The sequence below is a fragment of the Nannobrachium achirus genome (assembly GCF_963921795.1).
Source record: "Nannobrachium achirus genome assembly, chromosome: 9".
Classification (NCBI taxonomy): domain Eukaryota; kingdom Metazoa; phylum Chordata; class Actinopteri; order Myctophiformes; family Myctophidae; genus Nannobrachium; species Nannobrachium achirus.
In genome coordinates this window covers 45,859,861-45,880,477 of record NC_137818.1, presented here as the reverse complement: position 1 = coordinate 45,880,477, position 20,617 = coordinate 45,859,861, and the positions used below count along the sequence as shown (strand labels likewise).

General features: G+C 41.9%; 2 protein-coding genes across 2 annotated transcripts; one reads left to right on the top strand and one right to left on the bottom strand.

Annotated features, from left to right (window-relative positions):
* Positions 1-7,077: 7,077 nt before the first annotated feature.
* LOC308290907 (FAS-associated factor 2-like) lies at positions 7,078-8,457 on the top strand (the record flags this gene model as incomplete). Its single annotated transcript, XM_080732820.1, has 1 exon — positions 7,078-8,457. One exon carries the CDS (start codon positions 7,078-7,080, stop codon positions 8,455-8,457), a length of 1,380 nt encoding a protein of 459 aa, XP_080588946.1.
* A 3,590-nt stretch (positions 8,458-12,047) lies between these two features.
* Positions 12,048-19,719, bottom strand: otud3 (OTU deubiquitinase 3). The gene is made up of 8 exons (XM_080732484.1): positions 19,576-19,719; positions 18,333-18,637; positions 16,275-16,423; positions 16,028-16,140; positions 15,702-15,824; positions 14,315-14,447; positions 14,000-14,166; positions 12,048-12,680 (listed from the first exon to the last, which is right to left on the bottom strand). Exons 2-8 carry the CDS (start codon positions 18,536-18,538, stop codon positions 12,522-12,524), a joined length of 1,050 nt encoding a protein of 349 aa, XP_080588610.1. The 5' UTR covers positions 18,539-18,637; positions 19,576-19,719; the 3' UTR covers positions 12,048-12,521.
* Between the last annotated feature and the right edge of the window lie 898 nt (positions 19,720-20,617).

Below are 20,617 nucleotides of genomic sequence, written 5' to 3'. Positions count from 1 at the left end.
GCTGGAGGCACCGCTGCTACTGGGTATTAAACCCAGCCGTCTGCAGTGGCGGGAGAGGGTGTGATTTTACCTCTACCACACCCAGACACTCCATACTGTTTTGATGTGTGTGTGTGTGTGCGTGCGTGCGTGCGTGGCGTGCGTGTATTAGTTAGTTAGTGTTAGTTAGATATAGAGTTAGTTAGTAGTGTTAGTTAGACAGACATGTTAGTGTTAGTTAGATAGATATATAGTTAGTTAGTAGTGTTAGTTAGACAGACATTTTTTTTTGTTTTTGTTTTTTTGTTTTTTTTTATGTTTTTGGATTTTTTACAGTACCAAGGGAATCCAGACAAACAATCAAAGTAACAGCCCAGTGGGAGGGGGCATTACAAAGTGCCTTCATTTGAAGAGCCAGGCTCACTGACAACTAGGTAATGCAGGTTCCTTCATGCTGCGGTCGTCCATGTCCACCAGGAGCGGTTAGTAGGGCTCAACTAACCCAGCTCAACTGGAGGGGCCTCTGTGAGCGGTCAGAAGAGACTCCTCAATCAATCCAGACAAATACAAATCAATGTGACATCTCAGTGGGGCGGCATCACAAAGAGAATTCCCTTGAAGAGCCAGGCTCACTCACTGGCAAGATAATGCAGCTTTCTTCATACTGCAGTCGTCCATGTCCACATCCACCAGGAGAGGCTAGGAGTAGGGCTCAACTAACCCAGCTCAACTGTGGGGACCTCTGTGACCAGTCAGAGACTCCTCAATCAATCAAGACGAATACAGAGAGGGGCGCCCGCTGGCTTACTGGTCCAGGCGCATACCACGTAGGCATTGATGCCTGACTGCGTCACCGGTTTGATTCCTGATCCAGACGACTTTGCCACATGATGACACTCCCCGTCTCTCCCCCATTTCCTGTCGGTCTACTGTCCTATCCAATAAAGGCATAAAAGCCCCCAAAAACTAAATCTTAAAAAATAAAAAAAATAAACTACAAATACAGAGCAAAGTGACATAGATCTCCGTGGGGGATTCAAACCTGGCTGGTACCCATCATTGCAATGTGCGTTCACCTGAAGAGTCAAGCTCACTGGCAACTAGTGCAGCTGTCTTCAGACGTCCATCCTTACTGGAAACACAAGATTAGGGCTCACCTAACTAACCTATTTCAACAGGGGGGACCGGGACCTCTGTAACCAGTCAGAAGAGACTCCTCATGTCGACTTCCACTTAACTGCTAGCTCTGAAATTCTAAATAAGATCTGCACCTGGCTCAATGACAACAAACTATATCAATACACCTGACCTGGGTAAAACCGAAACCATCCTCTTTGGATCAAATCATAACCTTAGCAAGGTTGATAACATCACAGTCAAAGTGGGTGACAATGTAATAACGCGAAAGAAACACATTTACATACTGACTACCAAACACCACTCAAATGGGAGTCACTAAAGCACACATCATGGGCAACGTAGAGCCCAACCGCAACCTGCCCTTTGACCATCTCAATCCAGACGTTTAGCCGATTCAATCCGACATTCCTCAAAAGGAAAAACAAAATGTGCACCCCCCATAAAATCGCAATTCTAAAAGGCAACAGCATTATGTTAATGGTTTTGAGGCAAATTAATTTGATTAAAATTAAAAGTAATTTCCATATTACATCCAAGTGTAATCAAAGGTTACAAAGTTAATTGTTTATAATGTAACAAGGAAAAGGTCTTACCTAATTAAGGTGTTTTATTAGTGACTTACTAAGACATTAATAACCAGGTAGCCTAATTTAAAAGTTCATACTGTATTGAAGTGGATTGTTTTATGTAGACTAGAGGTAAGTAATTTTTCCAGAGTACACCAGAGTGATAAAATACAGCTGTAAAACTGTCTACCAAATTCATGCTGTTTTAACACAATTCAAGTTTCAATCGTCCTATGTGGCCCTTTGCTAACTTTATCAAAGTCAATGTGGCAGTTTGGATTGAAGGTCATGGTCATTCCAGGCCAACAGACCAACATAAAATAGTACTGCAATATTGCCTGCATGCATACATGGTGTACTTTTGACTCTAATACATTTCTAGAAAGGGATATTTCAAATAGTGAAATAGGCTATTTCAAGGATAGTTTGCTTATGCAACTGAAGATGTATTAATGCTGTTCCATAGGTGAAGCTAAAGATAACGAAGAACTATACTACAGTAGATACAAAGTACAAGGATGGGTCCTTCTTACCATAAATCCCAGTCCAGAGCAACATGGTAGAGGGCATTCAATTATTTAACCAGTACAGTGGCCCAAGCAAATCTATAAACATCAATTTGTCACCATAATCCAGCAGAGTTGAAAACACACACCAAGACCAACAAGCAAACAAATGTAGTTCTATGAAGAAAAAACGCATTACATTTCAGTTTAAAGCATCAATGTGGTGTTTGAAATTGAGCTTGTCATCTTAAACCAAATACCAAGGCAAGGCATATCTCCTATGAAATACCCCGAAGATTATGAACGCTTTGAAAATCGCCAAAACTTGTTCTGTTTGACAAGCGACAAGACGACTTGAAGACAAGTGATTCCCTAGCGACAAACATGCTGTGAGCGGTGAGCCCCCCTTGTTTAAATGAAAACATTAGCTAACTGTCACAGAAACTCACCCAACATCACCAACAGTTCAAATATGTCAAGCGACACGACGACTACAGTGATTCCCAAACACAACATACTGTGTGAGCCCACTTTTTTAAATGAAAACATTAGCTAACTGTCACAGAAACTCACCCAACATCACCATAACAGTTCAAATATGTCAAGCGACACAACGACTGGAGTGATTCCCTAACACAACATACTATGAGCCACTTTTTTTTAAATGAAAACATTATTTAACTGTCACAAAAACTTGTCAACTTACCCTCTCGGTACAACTGGTTGACGGCGAACTTGACGTTAACTCCCCAAAAATGAAGAAAAGTCAAGAACTGCAGATGTAGAGTTGAAATATGAAACGCCAAAACGAGTCAGTTAGGTTAGGTTGGGACCAAGGAGTAGGCCTACAGTCATAGTCGACTACGATCGAGTGACCGCCGATGATGATGATAGAGATCGCTGCAGGAAGCCATTACAAACTGTCATCGATCTCATCTTCTTCATACGGCTTGTCCTCTTCGAAGAAGACGTACTGGGTCACCTCTGTGCTGCAGTCTGGCTCAGTACGCTTCAGCCAATCAGCCAGGCGGGCTGAGAAGGTGGTCGTGTGGCTGTCAGTAGAACGGACTTTGCGGAGTTTGCTCCCAAGTTGACCCATGATGATTTCTGGTCTGGAACAGTTGGAAGAAACTCGGAACAAAGAACCAAAACGCAGGCTGTAGGTAGGCTATCAAGTAAACAAGGGGTTAGGTCCTCGTCGTCGTTGAAAACCAAGCAACGTCCTCCGTGAAAGTCAAGAACTGTCTGAAACTGTAGATGTAGAGTTGAAACGCCAAAACGAGTTCGTTAGGTTAGGTTGAAAGCCAAGTAACGTCCTCTGTGTCGGAGCTGGTGATGCGTGACTGATCCAGTGAAGGTTCTGAGAGCATCTGACGGCTTCAGAACCGCTGTTGTCATTTAAACACCTGCTCCTGCTGCACGGGGGGATTCGCGCAACGCCATTGGCCCGCCGATTCGCTTCGTATGGGGACACGTGACTGAGTCGACCAATCAGCATGCTCATTCCGACTCGTTCCCATGTCTGGTAAAAAACACGATATTTGATTTCGGCCTTTTTTGCAATTATTTACCAAATCCAGGTAAACAATTGAATAATTAGAATTACTAATTAATACAATTATTATCTTTTAAATTAGTTTTAGTGTAGGCGTTGGAATCAAAAAGCTCAGATCGCTTTTTTCCCCCATTTTTTTTACGCGTGTGTGTGTGTGTGTGTGTGTGTGTGTGTGTGTGTGTGTGTGTGTGTGTGTGTGTGTGTGTGTGTGTGTGTGCGTGCGCGTGTGTGCGTGTGCGTGCTTGTGAACTTGTTGTTTGACTAGCTAGTAGGCTAGCAGGTAGCAAGTTGGCTAGCTTACGTGAGTGTGGATGGAATTTGTTTAAATTAAAGTAGCATATTAATATAGTATCTACACTATTCAGCAGTGAAGTGTGATGTCACTTCCGTGAAATGGCGTGAAATGTCGCCCTCTACGGGGTTCATGCTGGTATTGTTTTGTATTCAAATCGCCATTGAGGAATTTGCGATCACCGCATATAAGAACTGTGTTAAAAATATAAACACACCATGTGCGCGGACATGCTCTCAGCGACAGTCTGTCCCAGGCACGAGTGTCTCTCTGTAGTTTCCAACATTTAGGACAGCGTTGATTACATTTTCTCTGACAACAGGCTATATCAGATATGAATGAATATCATAAACTATGCAGAACCCCCCCGCTGACAGAAACGCGCACATGGTGTGTTTATTTTTTTAACACAGTCCTTATATGCTGCAATCGCAAATTTCCCAATGGCGATTTGAATACAAAACAATACCAGCATGAACCCCCTAGAGGGCGTCATTACGCACAAATGACGACATGGCTTCGTTTCTCTGCAGACACGCCACAGTTATATAATTATAAGTAAAATAATTATAATGTCTTTGTTTAGTTTTTTAGTTTTTTCTTTTTTGTTTACTCTAAATGACAGGATTGCCTGCCCATGACATGTTCTCTAAACAGCACTCATCGCCAGTCATTTATCTTTGCTATCTTATGGAAACTAAATATGTTTCAAACTCACATTTTGGGTTTGATTCAGGTTTGATTCCAAAAATAGTAACATTGCTGTTATTACACAAGATACTGCATACTTAGCAGACCTCTTTCTAAAAAAGTATCAAAGTAAACATGATATAGAAATGTATAAAACATGCTCAATGTTAAAAGAAGAACCTTGGATTCATATGGAGCAGGTCCATGTCATGAGTGGGGGTGTTCAGAACTTGGAGTAGCCTACTAGAACTAATTCATTCATTTCGATTGGTAAAAGTCCTTAAATGTTACTGTATGAAGGTAGGATAGTGTGGTGCCGATGACACAGTTAGGGCCTATACCGTGTGACTTTGAATAAATTGATATTTTATAAAGAATATATTGAATGCATGGTCTTTTTTTAACAAGAAATAGCATGATGCATAACAAACATGGCATATTTTGGGCATATACACACTATCCTGTGTGTGTGTGTGTGTGTGTGTGTGTGTGTGTGTGTGTGTGTGTGTGTGTGTGTGTGCGCGTGCGTGCGTGCGTGTGTACCTGCTGTTGTCCAACAGGCATCTGGAGATGATGGAGTCCAGGAATATCTTGTGGGCAGCGATGATGTGATCCAAGTCTTGAGCCTGCTGGACTTTCTTCAACAGCTCATCCCAGGAGCACTCCAGTACCTACACATGCATTGCACACCCACACCCGCACAGAGGGGGGATAGAGATCGGCACCGGACAAACTTAACAAAGAAACAAACGGGGCCACAGGGGTGAAATCTGCCTTGGCCTGGCTGAGGATAATAAACAGCCTACTATACAGACTGTTAAAGTAGGCCTGTCTCTTCTTCTCAAGACTTCTCATTATGGAAGGCTTTTGTCACATATGTGGAGATGAAGTACACGGCTGGTTCTACACACTCCAACTTTTGCATACGGATAGTTTTAGGTTAGGTTAGGTTAGTTTTTTTCTGTACCATTTCATACCGAAATAAACTAACCTAACCTAACCTAAAACTAGTTCAGATTTTGCCTATGTGTAGTAGAACCGCCGATCCAACCAATATGCCCATATTGGGCTGATGCCATCAGGAATCTCATATGGGATCCTATATGGGATACTATAGGGATCTCCGACTGACAGATACAGAGATCCACACTGACAAGCACAGACTTTCAAATAAATGGCCGTTTATGGTCGAATCTAATCATATAATGTAGCCTACATCATGGACATAGCCTCTGTCCATGGGACCATGCAAAATAACATCGCTGCACACAGCATTTTTGAATACAGATGCTAGTATAAGTCATATCCACAGAAGATTAGCCTACATGTTACTCCGCCATGAATAACGTGACCAAGAAGACCTACAGTTAGTGTGAATTGACTCCATTGACTTGAATGACCATTGACTTGAATGGAAAAATGTAACTTTTCCCAAATATGGAGATGACTGACATACATCATAGATGTCTGACGTCATAGACCACATGAGACTGACACAATATGTCCATACACGGTCATTCCAAGATATGGACATACTATTGATGACATCAGGGATCTCCATAAATGGGCATAAAAGGGACAAGGACGGCATGGTTAGCACCGCTCAAATAGGGACAAGAACTGACATATACAAAGACATGCATATATGGGCATGAAAGGGACAAATGGTAAGAAAGAATACATTTACCTGCGGATTCCTTGTGACCAGCGTCAGGGCAACCACACTTGCAATTTCCAGAATTGCATCTTACTAGTTTCAGTCAGTACCGAATTTCTTGCTGCCAGTAGGCTATGCCAATTTTGCCACATTGGCCTAATATAATATGCTTTATATATTTTTGAAAGATCTAAAGATTAATTAAATCTTTAATTTTAGAATGGGAGTCAATGGCAGCCAGATCGGACTGAAACCTTGCCAAAATCTGGAGTCATACATCATAGACTGGCCACATGAAGTCTGAGATCCACATGGAACACAGTTATTACCCCATCTCTTGTTTATTGTGGGCTCGCTGAAAGGCGAGACCAGTATGAAATACTGTTCCGTAGGAACAGTATTTCTAGTTATGAATTATTACACTAGACCGGTGCTCGGACGTTGGGCATATCAGCCTACTCGGGAACGATGGATGCAAGTTGGAAATACATGCCCAGTTATGCATTTCCTGTTGAACCCATCGTCAGAGTACCGGTCTGACATCTGTATTTGGACACATAGCATCCCATGCAGCCAATCACAATGTTAGGTAAGAATTGTGACATCACTGCTAATTGTGACATCACTGCTACTATAAAAGTTGCTGATAGAGGTACTGGGTTTCAGCCTTGCTTATCGTCTGCCGAAGGAAGATGGAGGAAATGATGGATGAAACAATGGAGCAAGAATTTACTCAGGAGCAGACCGAAAAACTCCTCCAATTTCAGGACATGATGGGTTTGGAGGACACGGACCAATGTCGTCGTACATTAGAACAGCACGATTGGAACATAGAGGCTGCAGTGCAATACAGTCTGAATGAACAGGAGGGGATCCCCAATGTGCCTAATCTGCCAGCCTCCAGGCCAGTACAGGTCTACACAGCACAACATGGAATGTATAGTTACATCGTCGCAAAGCCACAACCTAGGGGATTTCTAGGATGCAGATTCTCAGCACCACAACCCAGGGGTTTTCTAGGATGGAGTTACTATTTCATAGAACTTCCTTTTAGATTTACAACATGCACACTTCTGGACATATTCAGGTTTGCTTTGCAGTACATCAGACGTCCTCTCACATATCCTGCTGGGGACGATGTATCCTTTATTCAATTCTTTGAGGAGAAGTACGGTCGGTCACACCCAATATTTTACCAGGGAACATACAGCGAGGCACTGAACGATGCCAAGCGTGACCAACGCTACCTATTGGTTTACCTTCATGGGGAGCAACACCAAGACACAGATGAATTCTGCCGCTACACATTATGTGCAGAAGAAGTCATAACCTTCCTCAACCAGGAAATGCTTGTTTGGGCATGCTCCGCCAGCAGGCCAGAGGGGGTCACAGTGTCCCAGGCCCTACAAGATAACCATTCCTTCCCTTTTCTTGCCATGGTCATGCAGAAGGAACGTAAGATGACTGTGGTGGGCAGATTGGAGGGCCTCATTCAGCCAGAGGACCTCATCAAACAGCTCACCATCATCATGGAGGCCAACCAACCGTACTTGACATCAGAGCGCCTGGAACGAGAGGAGAGGAACCAGACGCAAGTGTTGAGGCAGGAGCAAGATGAAGCATACCTGGCATCTCTGCGTGCCGACCAGGAGAAGAACCGAAGGAAGAGGGAGGAAGAGGAGCAGAAACTGCAAGAGGAAGAGAAGGTGCGACAGAGTGCTCTGGCTCAGGAGACTAGACGATGGACACTTGAGGAGCAAAAAGAGAGGAAGTCAGAATGTCTTCCTCCGGAGCCTCCTGCAGATCATCCAGAAAGTATCAAAATAGGGTTTAAGCTGCCCAATGACACACGTGTGGAGAGACGATTCCTCTTTGGGCAGTCTCTGACGGTAATATATGACTACCTCTTCTCTTTGAAAGATACCCCAGAGAGGTTTCAGATAGTGACCAACTTCCCTCGCCGAGTGTTGCCCTGCCTTCCCACTGAGGAACAGCCCAACCCCCCCAAACTGAGAGAGGTGGGACTGAGCCGCTCAGAGTTCCTTTTTGTTCAGGACCTCACAGACGAGTAACTGTCCTCTACCCAAAAGAAGTACTTGCTGGTACTATATATATATATCATGGCTGGAGGATGTACTTGTTTGACGTACATCAAGCCACCTCACACACACAAACAGGAGATAAGCTATATGGGCCACATGGCTCAGGAGCCTAGTGGAAATTACTCCTGCTTTCGCTGTTTTTTTCCTTTTCTTTTTTTATGTGTGTTTTTTCTTTTTTTTTTATATATACAGTATATTTAATAGACAGCTTAGGTGGTTCGGGCATCGAGTACGGATGCCCCCCGAGCACCTTCCTAGGAAGGTCCTCAATGCATGTCCCACTGGGAGGAGACCCTGTGGCAGACCAAAGACCAGATGGAAGGATTATATCTTCAAACTGGCTTGGGAACGCCTCGGTATACTCCCTGAGGGAGTGGAGGAAGTTCCTCGGGATAAGGAAATCTAGAGGTCTCAGTTGGAACTGTAACCCCGCGACCCGATATAGGATAAGTGGTTGAAGATGGATGGATGGATGGATAGTGCAGCACAGGTTGTTATGTGGCCAGTGTATTACAAATGAATGACAACACCAAAGGCCAAGTGGCCTTGCTCCTCAAATGACGAAATTCCAGACCTGATTACATTGTTACGAAAGTTGTAAATAAAAAAATATCATATATAAAAATAAGTGCACCACTGCCCCGGTCCAGCAGTGCGCAAAGATTTGACATGTGTCTCTCTTATTAATGTCAGCCTATGTGCGATTTATGGGTGTTTTTGCATTGCTAGTTCAATATGTGTTCAGGGTAATAGGTTTTTAAAGGGATATTTCACTTCCAAATAACCTTTGGTCATTTTATCGTCTAATCAGGCTTTTGGGAACACCCCAGACAGTTTTTAAGTTGCTTGATTCAGTATTTAGATCATTTTATCAGACACACCCCCTGCCTATAAGAACCCATTGTAACTTCAAACTCCATTTTAAACATGATAGATTCATCAAAAACACCCGTCCTTGGTTCTGGTGACTCATACTGTCTTCCAAATATGTGAGCTGGCCGTGTTTTTTCAATTACTTTTTTTCATTTATTTTTAATAATTATTTTGGAAAAGGAAAAAAAAAATAAAAATACAATAAATAAACGGTATTATATAAATAAATTAAAAAGGTAATTGAAAAAGCACAGCCAGCTCAATTATTAGGAGGACAGTATAAGTCACTAGAGCCAAGAACGGGTGTTCTTGATGAATCTATGGTTAAAATGGATTTTGAAGTTACAATGAGGTTTGTATAGGAATGAGGCATGTCTGATAAGATGAATATCAAATATCTAAATATTTAATCAAGCAACTTAAAAATGTCTGGGGGTGTCCTCAAAAGCCTCATTAGACGATAAAATGACCAAAAGTTCTTTTGAATGTGAAATATATCTTTAAGTATTTTAAGTTTTACAGTTGAAAAGTTTCCTGATGATTTATGTCATCCAACCATGAAGGGCCTAGTCAACTGTACCACAACCACAGTCTCCTCCAGCAAGGTCACCACACTTCCTTGTTCTCTGATCTTGTTTAGTCACAGCCCATATCATTTAGACTTTATGTTGCAAATGGAATACATTCATCCATTTCAATTCGATTAGGGTGCTGGGCAATTCTTTCTATTTGTAGGAACTTCATCTTGCTTCCTGAAATAGAACACAAAATGATACACCCTTGCATTGTCATCCTTGGAAGAGTACAAGTGACCGGCTCTTGTACCGCAAGCTTGGGCCCACATCCGGAAAAATACAGTGTTTTTCGTAAGTAGGCTGTATACGCCGGGTGAGCAACGTTCATAATCATTGAAATGTCTATTTCTCACACAGATAAAAATGTTTCACAGAATAAAGGTGATAATTCACTTATTGTATTTCACTGAACCCTAAGGGAACAAGTGGACCCGAAATGTATATCATATCATATCATACAGGTATATAGGTATACGTCCTGATGAAAGTCTGAAACTCTGAATAGGCCGAAATGTTGACGAATAAAAACACCACAGAGCTTCTTCACCATCACTTGTATGCAGAATCTATTCCTTTTCATGATATTGTTGCTTGTCTTGCACCTCGGCCACAGATGTGCGTGCCCTCTTCATATACAAGAAAGTGGACCCGAACCATGCCAGGAAGATTGCCTATTTATTGACTAATGGCTTCCTCATGATTAAAATGCAAATGTCACTTCAGTCACTCACCTATTTAAACACCAGCCTAGCCATGTGAGCAGCCTGTGACTGAATCTCCTGCCAACCGTGCCCCAATAATAAACGCTCTTTCATAGTCACTTGTAGTTTTCACTCTTGACAAACTTTCTTAGCATCTTTTATATATGCCACAAGGCATGATCAGATGTTAATTGCTTAATTGTATCTTGCAGTCCTGTATGATAGCATTTTTTATGTTTCTCCACTCGTTACAGTTTTAGTCCTCTAACTAGAGATACAGGCCCCCATTGGGGACCTTCAAGTTTATTATAAGTAGATTCAAATGCTGTCATTCTCTAGGCCCTGTCTTTTATTGATGGTAACTGAGAAAGCTAGGCTGACAGGAAACTGGGAGCTCTGCTACATGTTAAATGGTCACATTTTAGCAGCAGATTTTAGCAGTTAATTCAATGGACTTTTTCTGTAACTTGCAAGATGTCACATCTTTATCTTATACTACTATAATTGAGAGGCCAAGCCTTTTCTTCTTCAGGGGATGGTCAGCGCAGGAGCACTCACATTCAACTGTGTTTTTGCCCCAAATATCCCCACCTGGAATGGACTTACACAATGTATAATGTAACAACGTATTGCATCTTTATTAGTGTGTATGGTAACACATTATTCTTCTGTTCCAACTTTATCAAGGAACTTTTAGCCAATGAGGAAGCAGCATTCTTGGTGAAGTCACCTTAATGCAGCTTCTTATAAAGTTTTTGCTTCTTGCTCATTGGCTAAAGGTTACTATGTTTTTAATGCTTCCTCATTCGCTTAAAGTTACTAATAAAGTAACCACATTAACTTGAAGGGGAAAATGCAAAAAACACTCATAATTTCCCAGAATTGCATCTTTCTAGTTTCTAGCTTTCAAGTTACATTATACGTGGTCAGGTCAGGGATTCCAGAAGGTATTAGTGAATTTAGGAATTCCATAGACACGGATTCTTTGTGGTTGTTCTCCATAATTGAATCAGCTGAAGAGTACTTTGTTTCTCTTCCAGGGACGTTAGTCAAGCACCTGACGTTGATTTCTTTATTCACAATTTCCCATAATTTCATCGTTCTCTTTTCACCCAGCAGTCGATTGATTTCGATGGACACTATTGTTCTGTTCCAACATTTAGCCATTGCTGCTTCCTCATTGGCTGATTGGATGATTTTGAGTGTTCCTGTGCTTGCAATCCCGCCACCATGAAAAGGGGGACCCCTCTCAAATTATAGTAGTAAGATAAGATGGCTCAGTAACTTAACACCTAATATGATAAACAACACCTAAATCACTGTAAAGATTTATTTATTGCCACATTCCTTAATTATGTTAGACTCTGCATAACAATCATTCATAAACCGCTAATCCTTTAGTTTTAATCTTTGGCTAGGACCAAGAAACTAAAAGTTCAACTCAATCAAATGGCAAACAAAATAGACCAGCTGCACATGATCATCTGCATTGTGGCCGTGCATTCACACCAGCATGGAAAGGGAGAAGGTACCTCGGCTGGTAGACCACATCTGAGAAAGAAACCCAGGTAAGAAAATAAACTCCAAACCCCAACAAATACTCAAAATGCAGTTGAATCCTCCAGGTTTGGTTCGCTCTTTCTCACAACTGAAAACGAACAAATGATGTAATCCACACACACACACACGCACACACACACACGCACACACACACAAAAGTCGCAGGCACCATAACATTTGCAAAGGAAAAGGAAAGGGTTTCTTTTCTTTTGGAAAAGTCATCCGTTGTGATTGAAGAGGTTTGACAATGTGCAAAACATTTGTTTGACAGCGTCAGCCGCTGGTAGCTAGAGAAGTAGAAGGTGTTGTTTGGCCATGCTCCAGTCTATATACTCAGAGTGTTGAGGGCTGGCACTAAGGTCACAGCCTCTGGCAGGTTCTGGTCAAAGTTCCCTTTGCTCTGCAGAACCTTCTGTCGATGTCTCTCCTCCTGGCGTTTCTTCTTCTCTTGTCGCTGCTGCTCTTTCTTCTGCTTGGTGGACACCTGGGATAATAAAAAGATTGAAACCCAGTGCGTACAGAGACGCAAAGACAAACTGCTCCCCACACACATCTGTGTTATACACCTAAATTGCTGCATTATGGTGACTCTTTCAAACAGCTAAAAATGCTGGACGTCACATCATCTCAGGATTGAATTCACAAAACACACAGTAACCAAATAATTGATTTGCATTCAGTTAAATCTTCTTGCAAAGTAGGTCCTCTTTTTTGCAGCTGTAGTGTGTTCGTTTTTTGTCCTAAAACTCGGAAGTGATTTCACAATGGGTCCCCTCACCAGATGTCCAATACTTGTGTGAGATCTGTGGTTAACGTAAGCATCAAGATTAAGAATTTAAACTTTTCTTCTGTGGCATAAATTACAGCCCTTAATAGTACACCCGTGAGTTCTATCTTTCTTTTTTCCTGAATTGCTAAAACACCAAACCCCATTCTCAATCAAACGCTTTGCGGCCAAAAGCCACTTGTCAAATCTATCACTCTTTTGGCAAAACACTATCCAAGTATTTAGAAATGTGTTGATATCATAAGCCTTTGTTTGCTATACAGAGCTTATTTTCGTAATTTATCCGAAACTCAATACACAAATTCCACTGGACATAACTTCCACTTTAGCCTACAAAAAGGCTTCTTCTACCACTTTTTCTAGTCACGTGTTCAAATACTGGATTCTGATTGGCTAAATTCCGGAGGTTATGAGAGGACAAATGCCGCAAAGTTGTGTGTCCGAGATCAATGCGCCTCAGTGTACATCCGGGGACTTTCCCCCAACCAACAAATGAAGGTCGCAGCGGTCCTATGTTTACTAACGTGCGTACTATCGTCGCCGATTTATTTGGATCCAATGCAATCCGCCAACTTTAAAGCCCCTTTTCTCTGAACCTATGCCTTTCTGGAAGCGAACAGCCTCTATTTACGGCCGGAACGGTGCTTTTAACTGACGTTAGCTTAGCTGTAAGCTAGACGCATGGATTAGTATGGAGTTGGCGCCATCTGTTGGTGAGTAGAAGATGTTGTTGGTGGAACTATCTGCTGTCTCGCGGAAGTTTTATAGGCAATAATGATTGTAACTTAAGATCCTTGCAAGTTACAACTATGTGTTTTCTTTCATGTATAAGGGAAAAAGTGGTAGAAAAGCTATTTACCACTCGGGGTCGGACATTATGCTCTCATAATGTCCTGAGTGATGGTGTTATCGGACTCGGCTGCGCCTCGTCCGATAACACCATCACTGCGGACATTATGAGAGCATAATGTCCTCTCACTCGGGGTAAATTGCTTACATCCACTCTGTATTTCTACCTTAGGTTTGTGAAGGTTGCTGCCCTCCGATGGCTGCTCATCACCATTGCAAGCTGAGCAGGAGTGTGAGCCACACTGGCCCTGGCAGGGCTGGCCAAGCACAGAGCCCACCAGCCACTCAGCGTTGATGGTGGCCGCGCTCAGCTGGAGCAGGTTCTCCTCTTCGGCTGCGACAGACAACATACGTGATCATTATTGCCAATGTCCATCAGGTGTTGTTATTTTCATACAACACAGTATAAATCATACTTAAAAGGTTTGCAGTCATTCTGACCCTTTCATATTTATACAGGTACAAAATCTGTTGTTTCTCACTCTGGAGTCCTCGGTTTTTGATGGAGCTCAGGATCACGTTGTCCTCCTCAAAGGAAGCGGGCGATGTCGGTGACCTTCTGTCCCTTTGTCCGTCGCCAAACTCTCGCTGCTGGCCTCGTGAATTCTGCAGATTCTGATGAGGATAAAGATTAGACCATGTCAGCAAAAAGAACGTCAATTGCTTTAATACTACAGGTATGCCCTGATTATAGCAAGAAATCTGAGCATTTTTTGTCAGACCAAGTCCCAATCTGTGATTTGTGAAATAGCGTGAAAGGAGACCCCCACACTAGCACTCTAAAGTTTCCTAAACTATTAGCACAATATGTAAATTTATGTTTTGGTATTATTGTTCTAACCCATGTTCATGCTGTTCTACATTCAGCCTTCCAGCAGAAGAAATCAGACTGTGGCTTTAACAAAATATTGGAAACAATTAGGTTGTATTTAAGTGGGTGGTGGAGTCCACACCACAACTATAACGATGGTGACAATATCTTTGGGATCACTTTCAAAGTGATTTGATGAACAGTAGAATCACTGAAAGCCAATTAAAATCCATCCCAATTTAGAGTTCAAGAAGTCACGTTCAACAATCACTCACATGTTACTGTTCTTCAGTGTGCATGAGTATTATCTTCATGCTTATCTTTACCATGACGTGTAATTGTATAATAATATGACACAGTTTTAGACGAATGGGCTAAAACCGTGTCAGAAATGTTAAAAATGTGATTTTCAGGCCACTGCCTTGATCTTCGTTGCTAACAGATTGTGGAAATCACGAGTGCATGAAACTTTGAAGCACAAATAAAAAATAAAAATCACACCCAATTGGAGTATGTAGCTCGCTTGAGACATTACAGGTTCGATTGTATATTATGTACTAAAGTAGTACCATTAGTAGTACCATTACCAATCTCAAGTAGGGCTGTCACAATTATTACATAATCGTCTAATCGCAATTATTTGAGGTAATCGCAATTATTTTGCATAATTGTCATAATCGTTTCCATGTTGAGAAATGTTATTATAGTTTCAAACACTTTCAAAAAGTAGTGGAAATAGCAGATCTACAAGCTCACAACGCGTCGCATCGCGACGCGTTGTGAGCTTGTAGATCGGCTATTTCCACTATCCATGTTCTTTTTTAAGTATAACATTGTCAAATATGTCAGTAATTTCTTTGTATATTTAAGTTATGTGTCATGATTGCCATGTGCAACTTCAAAGCCTAAAAGCCAAACATAAATGTAATTGTCAACGACAAACACACAATTAAATCGTTAATCACAATTATCTGAGCAACAATTAACCGTCATGTAAAATGTCATAATCGTGACAGCCCTAATCTCAAGGTAACATTGAGACGGTACATTTTCTTCACCTCTATGCGCAGCTGTGCAGGCGCCTCCGAGTTGTCCCCAGTGCACCTCACGCTGTCATAGTGGTCGCCATAGCGATATGCGATGTGTAGCTCTCGGCACACTTGCTTCTCTACGCCATTGATCTGCATTGAAAACAAGTGTGGATATTAGTGATCACATACTAGCATGTCGCAGTGAAGAAAACAACCAATCTACAATCTCACAATGCGTTGTACACATTGTATGTACGCCGGCTGTTTTCAGCATGCGAGTATAAATTAAATGTAATAATGCATTTGATCATACAGTATCATTTAATATTCTTTGTGTGTGCTGTGTCTCCTACCTCCCACAGCGGCGTATTAAGCTGATGGATGACGACTTTCAGCTGCTGACTGCGGGCGAAAGCCACAATGGCATCATTGCCAGCAAAAGTACCAGGCTGAGCGAGATTAGACACTGTAGGGCAAGACATGCAAGCAAAGGGTTTAGTCACACAATTTTCTTTTTTTCTTTTCTTTTTTCAATCGTCATATTTGTAAGTTCATGGACTACATGACAAGGCCATGATTAAATCTGAGTTGTGTTCTCACAGTGCTGTGCAAAGGGCACCTCGTCCTCCACAAAGGGCTCAAAGTCTTGTCGATGGGACGTCATGTACTGGACTGTCTCCTGACGCAGCCGCAGGTGTCCCCTGGAGTGACCTTCTAACTGGTCACCTAGAGCTCGGAACAGACAGTTCCTACAGGGAAGATAGAGACAATATATTGTTAAATTAGAAGACTGCCATGAGACTGAAATCTGCCTTTAAAACATGTAGTTCATCATTTTTTTTGACATGGTAGTATTTTATCCAAATCTAATGCCAAACCAATGTTCATTAAAGATAAATGTTGCATTATCAAGACATTTCTGGTTTCTAGCTACTAAAGTTGATCATTGATCAAGGTAAGAAGATGATTAAAAAGCCCTCCTTGTCATTCTGGCTGGCAACAAAAAACAACATTTACAACCTATGCATCCAACTTTAAAAGCGTAAAATCTCTGCATGCGTGTGTGTGTGTAAATATAACTCTCCATCGCATATCTGTCCTGTTGATCAACTTCAAACTTGCCGTGTGTATCGCAGAGGACCTGAGGGAGTGTGGTGCCCGGTGTGAAGGCATCTGGAGTAGTTCTGCAAAAATATCTATAAATCCGCAACAATCTCCACATAAGGAGATAACTGTCATCAATATCACGACATAGCACTGACGTCACGCTCGTCTAGTTTTGCCAATTGGGAGGAGGAAAGTAATGCTATATTTATTTTAAACTAAGAATAATTATACATTTGTTGAGATTACATTTCAGCATCAATAACTGTAATAACTAGGCAACACAGACAAAAAAAGATATGTCTGCGGGAGAGATGTATGCCATTCTCATACCGTTCTGCACAGAAGTCATTTGTTCCCTCATCATGCCATTCCCAGAAAGTGTGATTTGTTCCATCCTCATCATTCGAGTAATTTATTTTGTTCTAATGGCATTTACATAATTGTCAATGTTGAAATAGACACCCTCCACATGAACACTAAAACATGTCAGAACTACAGCATGAAAGTCAATTCTGCCAGTGTAGGCTGGTAGAATGGAAAAGGCAGACATGCACATTCTGTATTGGACAGGACAGAGAAGGATCTAATGTGGATCTTGCTTTTATGTTGGAGCAAAGCTCTCAGCTCTCAAGCACCAGCTATACTCATTTAAACATAACCCTTCATTACTATGTCTCACACCAACATTCATACTATTTACTGTAAAGTAATATTTCACGTTTTAACTTGGGGTTCGATATTACACATCCCAAACTGGCACTTGTGACTGAGGAGCATCCACTGGGAGATTGGATTGGGTTCTTTTATTACATGTCAAAAACCTGAACTATCACCTAAGGCTCTAGATTGCAGGATTCAGTTGAATAATCCAAAATCATCCATCTTCCACTGGGCTTCCAAGCCCCCTTCCAGTTCACCAAAATCTAGCTAATGTATTTGAAAATGGAGCTGGTAGCAAGGTTTCCTTGCTTTTGTACAAAGGAACTGGCAGCACAAATAATTCGGTTACATTGTAACCTTTGTTCTCCGAGTGAAGAGACTCTCTCCCCACTCCTCCTAACAAATACATATATATATATAGATTTGTTTTCGGGCTTTTATGCCTTTATTGATAGGACAGTAGACTGACAGGAAATGGGGGGGAGAGATGGGGAGTGACACGCTGCAAAGGTCGTCCGGATCGAGAATCGAATCGGCGACGCCGCCAGGCATCCATGCCTATGTGGCAATGCCCAAGTAATATGTGCCTGGACCAGTAGGCCAGCGGGCGCCCCTCCTCCTAACATATTTCATATGTATGGGGAATGAATGACCCCACCTCACCATTCCCCATACATATGAAATATGTTGGATGGAGAGATAGTCTCGATACGATAGAGAACAGGTGGGTCTAGGAGAGGAGTCTTTATGTTACTGAAAAATGTATACTGTTGGATGGATCTGATCTAAAAGCTCACATCATGTCACAAATGCAATGCTTTGTGAGCTTGAAGATCAGCTAATAATCAGTGTATCAATCATATTGGAGTATCAAATGAAATCAGGCTTTACCCATCTCCAGGGACCTCTCTCAACTTGAGGCCCAGCGCTTGGAGCTGGTTGGAGAAACTGACAAACTCCTCCCCTTCATCGCCATCCTGAGGCCGGTTCTTGCGGTCCTTGGCGATGGCCCGGCGTGCTGCCCGCTCGTCCCGCTTGCGCTCCACATCACACTTCTTGTTGCTGCGCACAGGTTTCACTGCCTGTTTCCTGGACATGGTGACTGTAGATGTTGCTGAGGAGGGATCCACTGAGAGTAGATCTACAACTCCACAGTGCTGCTACTGAAGGCTGTGTCACTTCCACACATCAGGAACCTGATGGAAGAGACAAACGCAACACAGAGGAAGAGGGACACAGTGAGCCAGTTAGATGTTAATAAAACGATGTCTGATGTATGTAGCAGGATGACAAATGTTGCTTTATTACTAAACCATGTCGTCAATCTAGCCCGGCGAGATAAACCTGACTGTAGTGTGCGTGTGTGAGTGTGTGGAGACTGGAGAGAGAGAGACAGAGAGAGAGAGGGTTTTTGATTGATAGAACACTTTATTAGAAGTCCCCCGACCCCCCTTGCTCCCTCCACTACATAGTATGGGCAGTCCATAGTTTGAATACAGCACAAAGCTGCCAGGTGCGTCACAGAAAAAATTAAACCAAGGGCCACTTGTCCAACGGACACCAAGTAGATTTTTAATGAACTTGTCCGGAAGGAAGCATTACTTGATCAGGACAGGTTGTCCTGGACAAGAGGACAAGCTTTCAAAGCTTTGTTCTGTGTATGTCCTCTATCTTTAAAGCTGGTTTCCATTGAGATAACATTGACCAAGCAAGCAAAACGTTCAACTATATATATGCAGTGTGAATGCAGCATAACACGTCAGGTCTAACACTTCAGATACACGGTCTAAACCTCAAGAAAGCCGAATGGCTTGTTAATTGTTTACATTGGGTTCTTTTGTACTCAATTCATAAAAGAGAGAGCGAGAGAGAGACGGATAGTCAACCGTCACGTCTAGGGCTGCTGGCTAAAGGCATAATAATAACAGCCAGTAACTGTTAACTGCCAATAATGCTATATGAACCAGGTTAAGTTACTGTTTAACTAGTCAAAGTGTTTACACATTCAACGAAGCAGCGCATTCGCTTGACAACGTCATCCAATAATCTAACTGAGGCTGAGCTAAAGCTCGCAGGCTAGCATTCGACCAGACCAGCCTGTTACATAATTCAAAGAAGAAAAAGTCTCGCTTACCACCACGTATCACCTGCCGCTGGTCAACTGAGAAACTGAATGCAACACGCGCCGCTACTTACATCCAACAAGACGTAACTGTTATCGTGACGTGAGAATTAATAAATAATATGGATATGTTTTTTGCTAAAGCAAGATACGGCTCGTGATTATTTAGCTTTGTTTACAAATTAGATTCCACACACTTACTTCCGCCTGCGTAATAATGTACAAAGACTGTTCAGGACCAAGCTTCAACATAGCGAATGTATGGCGCCATCTATGGGCCAGTCAGGTAGTAACAGTCGCTCATACTAGGTTTATCTCAAACGTCTTTATACGCTTTTATATTTTACTGTAGGCAGTCACTGCCTCTTCCACTGCCTGGCAGTGGAAGAGGAAGACAAAGTATCCTATATACGGTACTCAAGTAAATACTCCTATTCAAAAGTACAAATTATTGCTTTACTGAAATGTAGAACATTTCCAATGTAAAACAATTTACGTGAGCTTGTAGATCCCTTGAATACAGGATAGGGACCACCACCTATGTGGTTTGTGTTACATTTTACATCAATGTGCCAATATGTCCCTAGTGCCCACCTATCCTGCACTGAATATTTACGACTTAAACTTATTATCATGTTGAGATCATGGGAATGACGGAATATCATGCCAAAACAACATTACTCAATCAACAAGGCTACTTTGATGCAAGTTATTATCAGGTGAATGACTACTACAACTTCTTGACTGACAGCTTGTGTAATGACAAATTGAAATTATGTAATGCTTTGGTCATGTTCATGTTGTGAAATATGCTCCATATAGCGTAGACCAGTGGTTCTCAAAGTGGGGTCTGAGGACCCCCAGGGGACCTTGAAGAGGTTCTAGGACGGGGATCCCCAGCAAAATGACTAATATAGCATCAAAATCAGTTTAACACTTGAAACGTACACTATATACATCGGCTATTTTGAATTTCATTGAAAAATGTAGAATGTTTTTAACTAGGCCTATGTGTTAAAAACATGTTTAGACTATGATGATTAAGGAGGGTGAG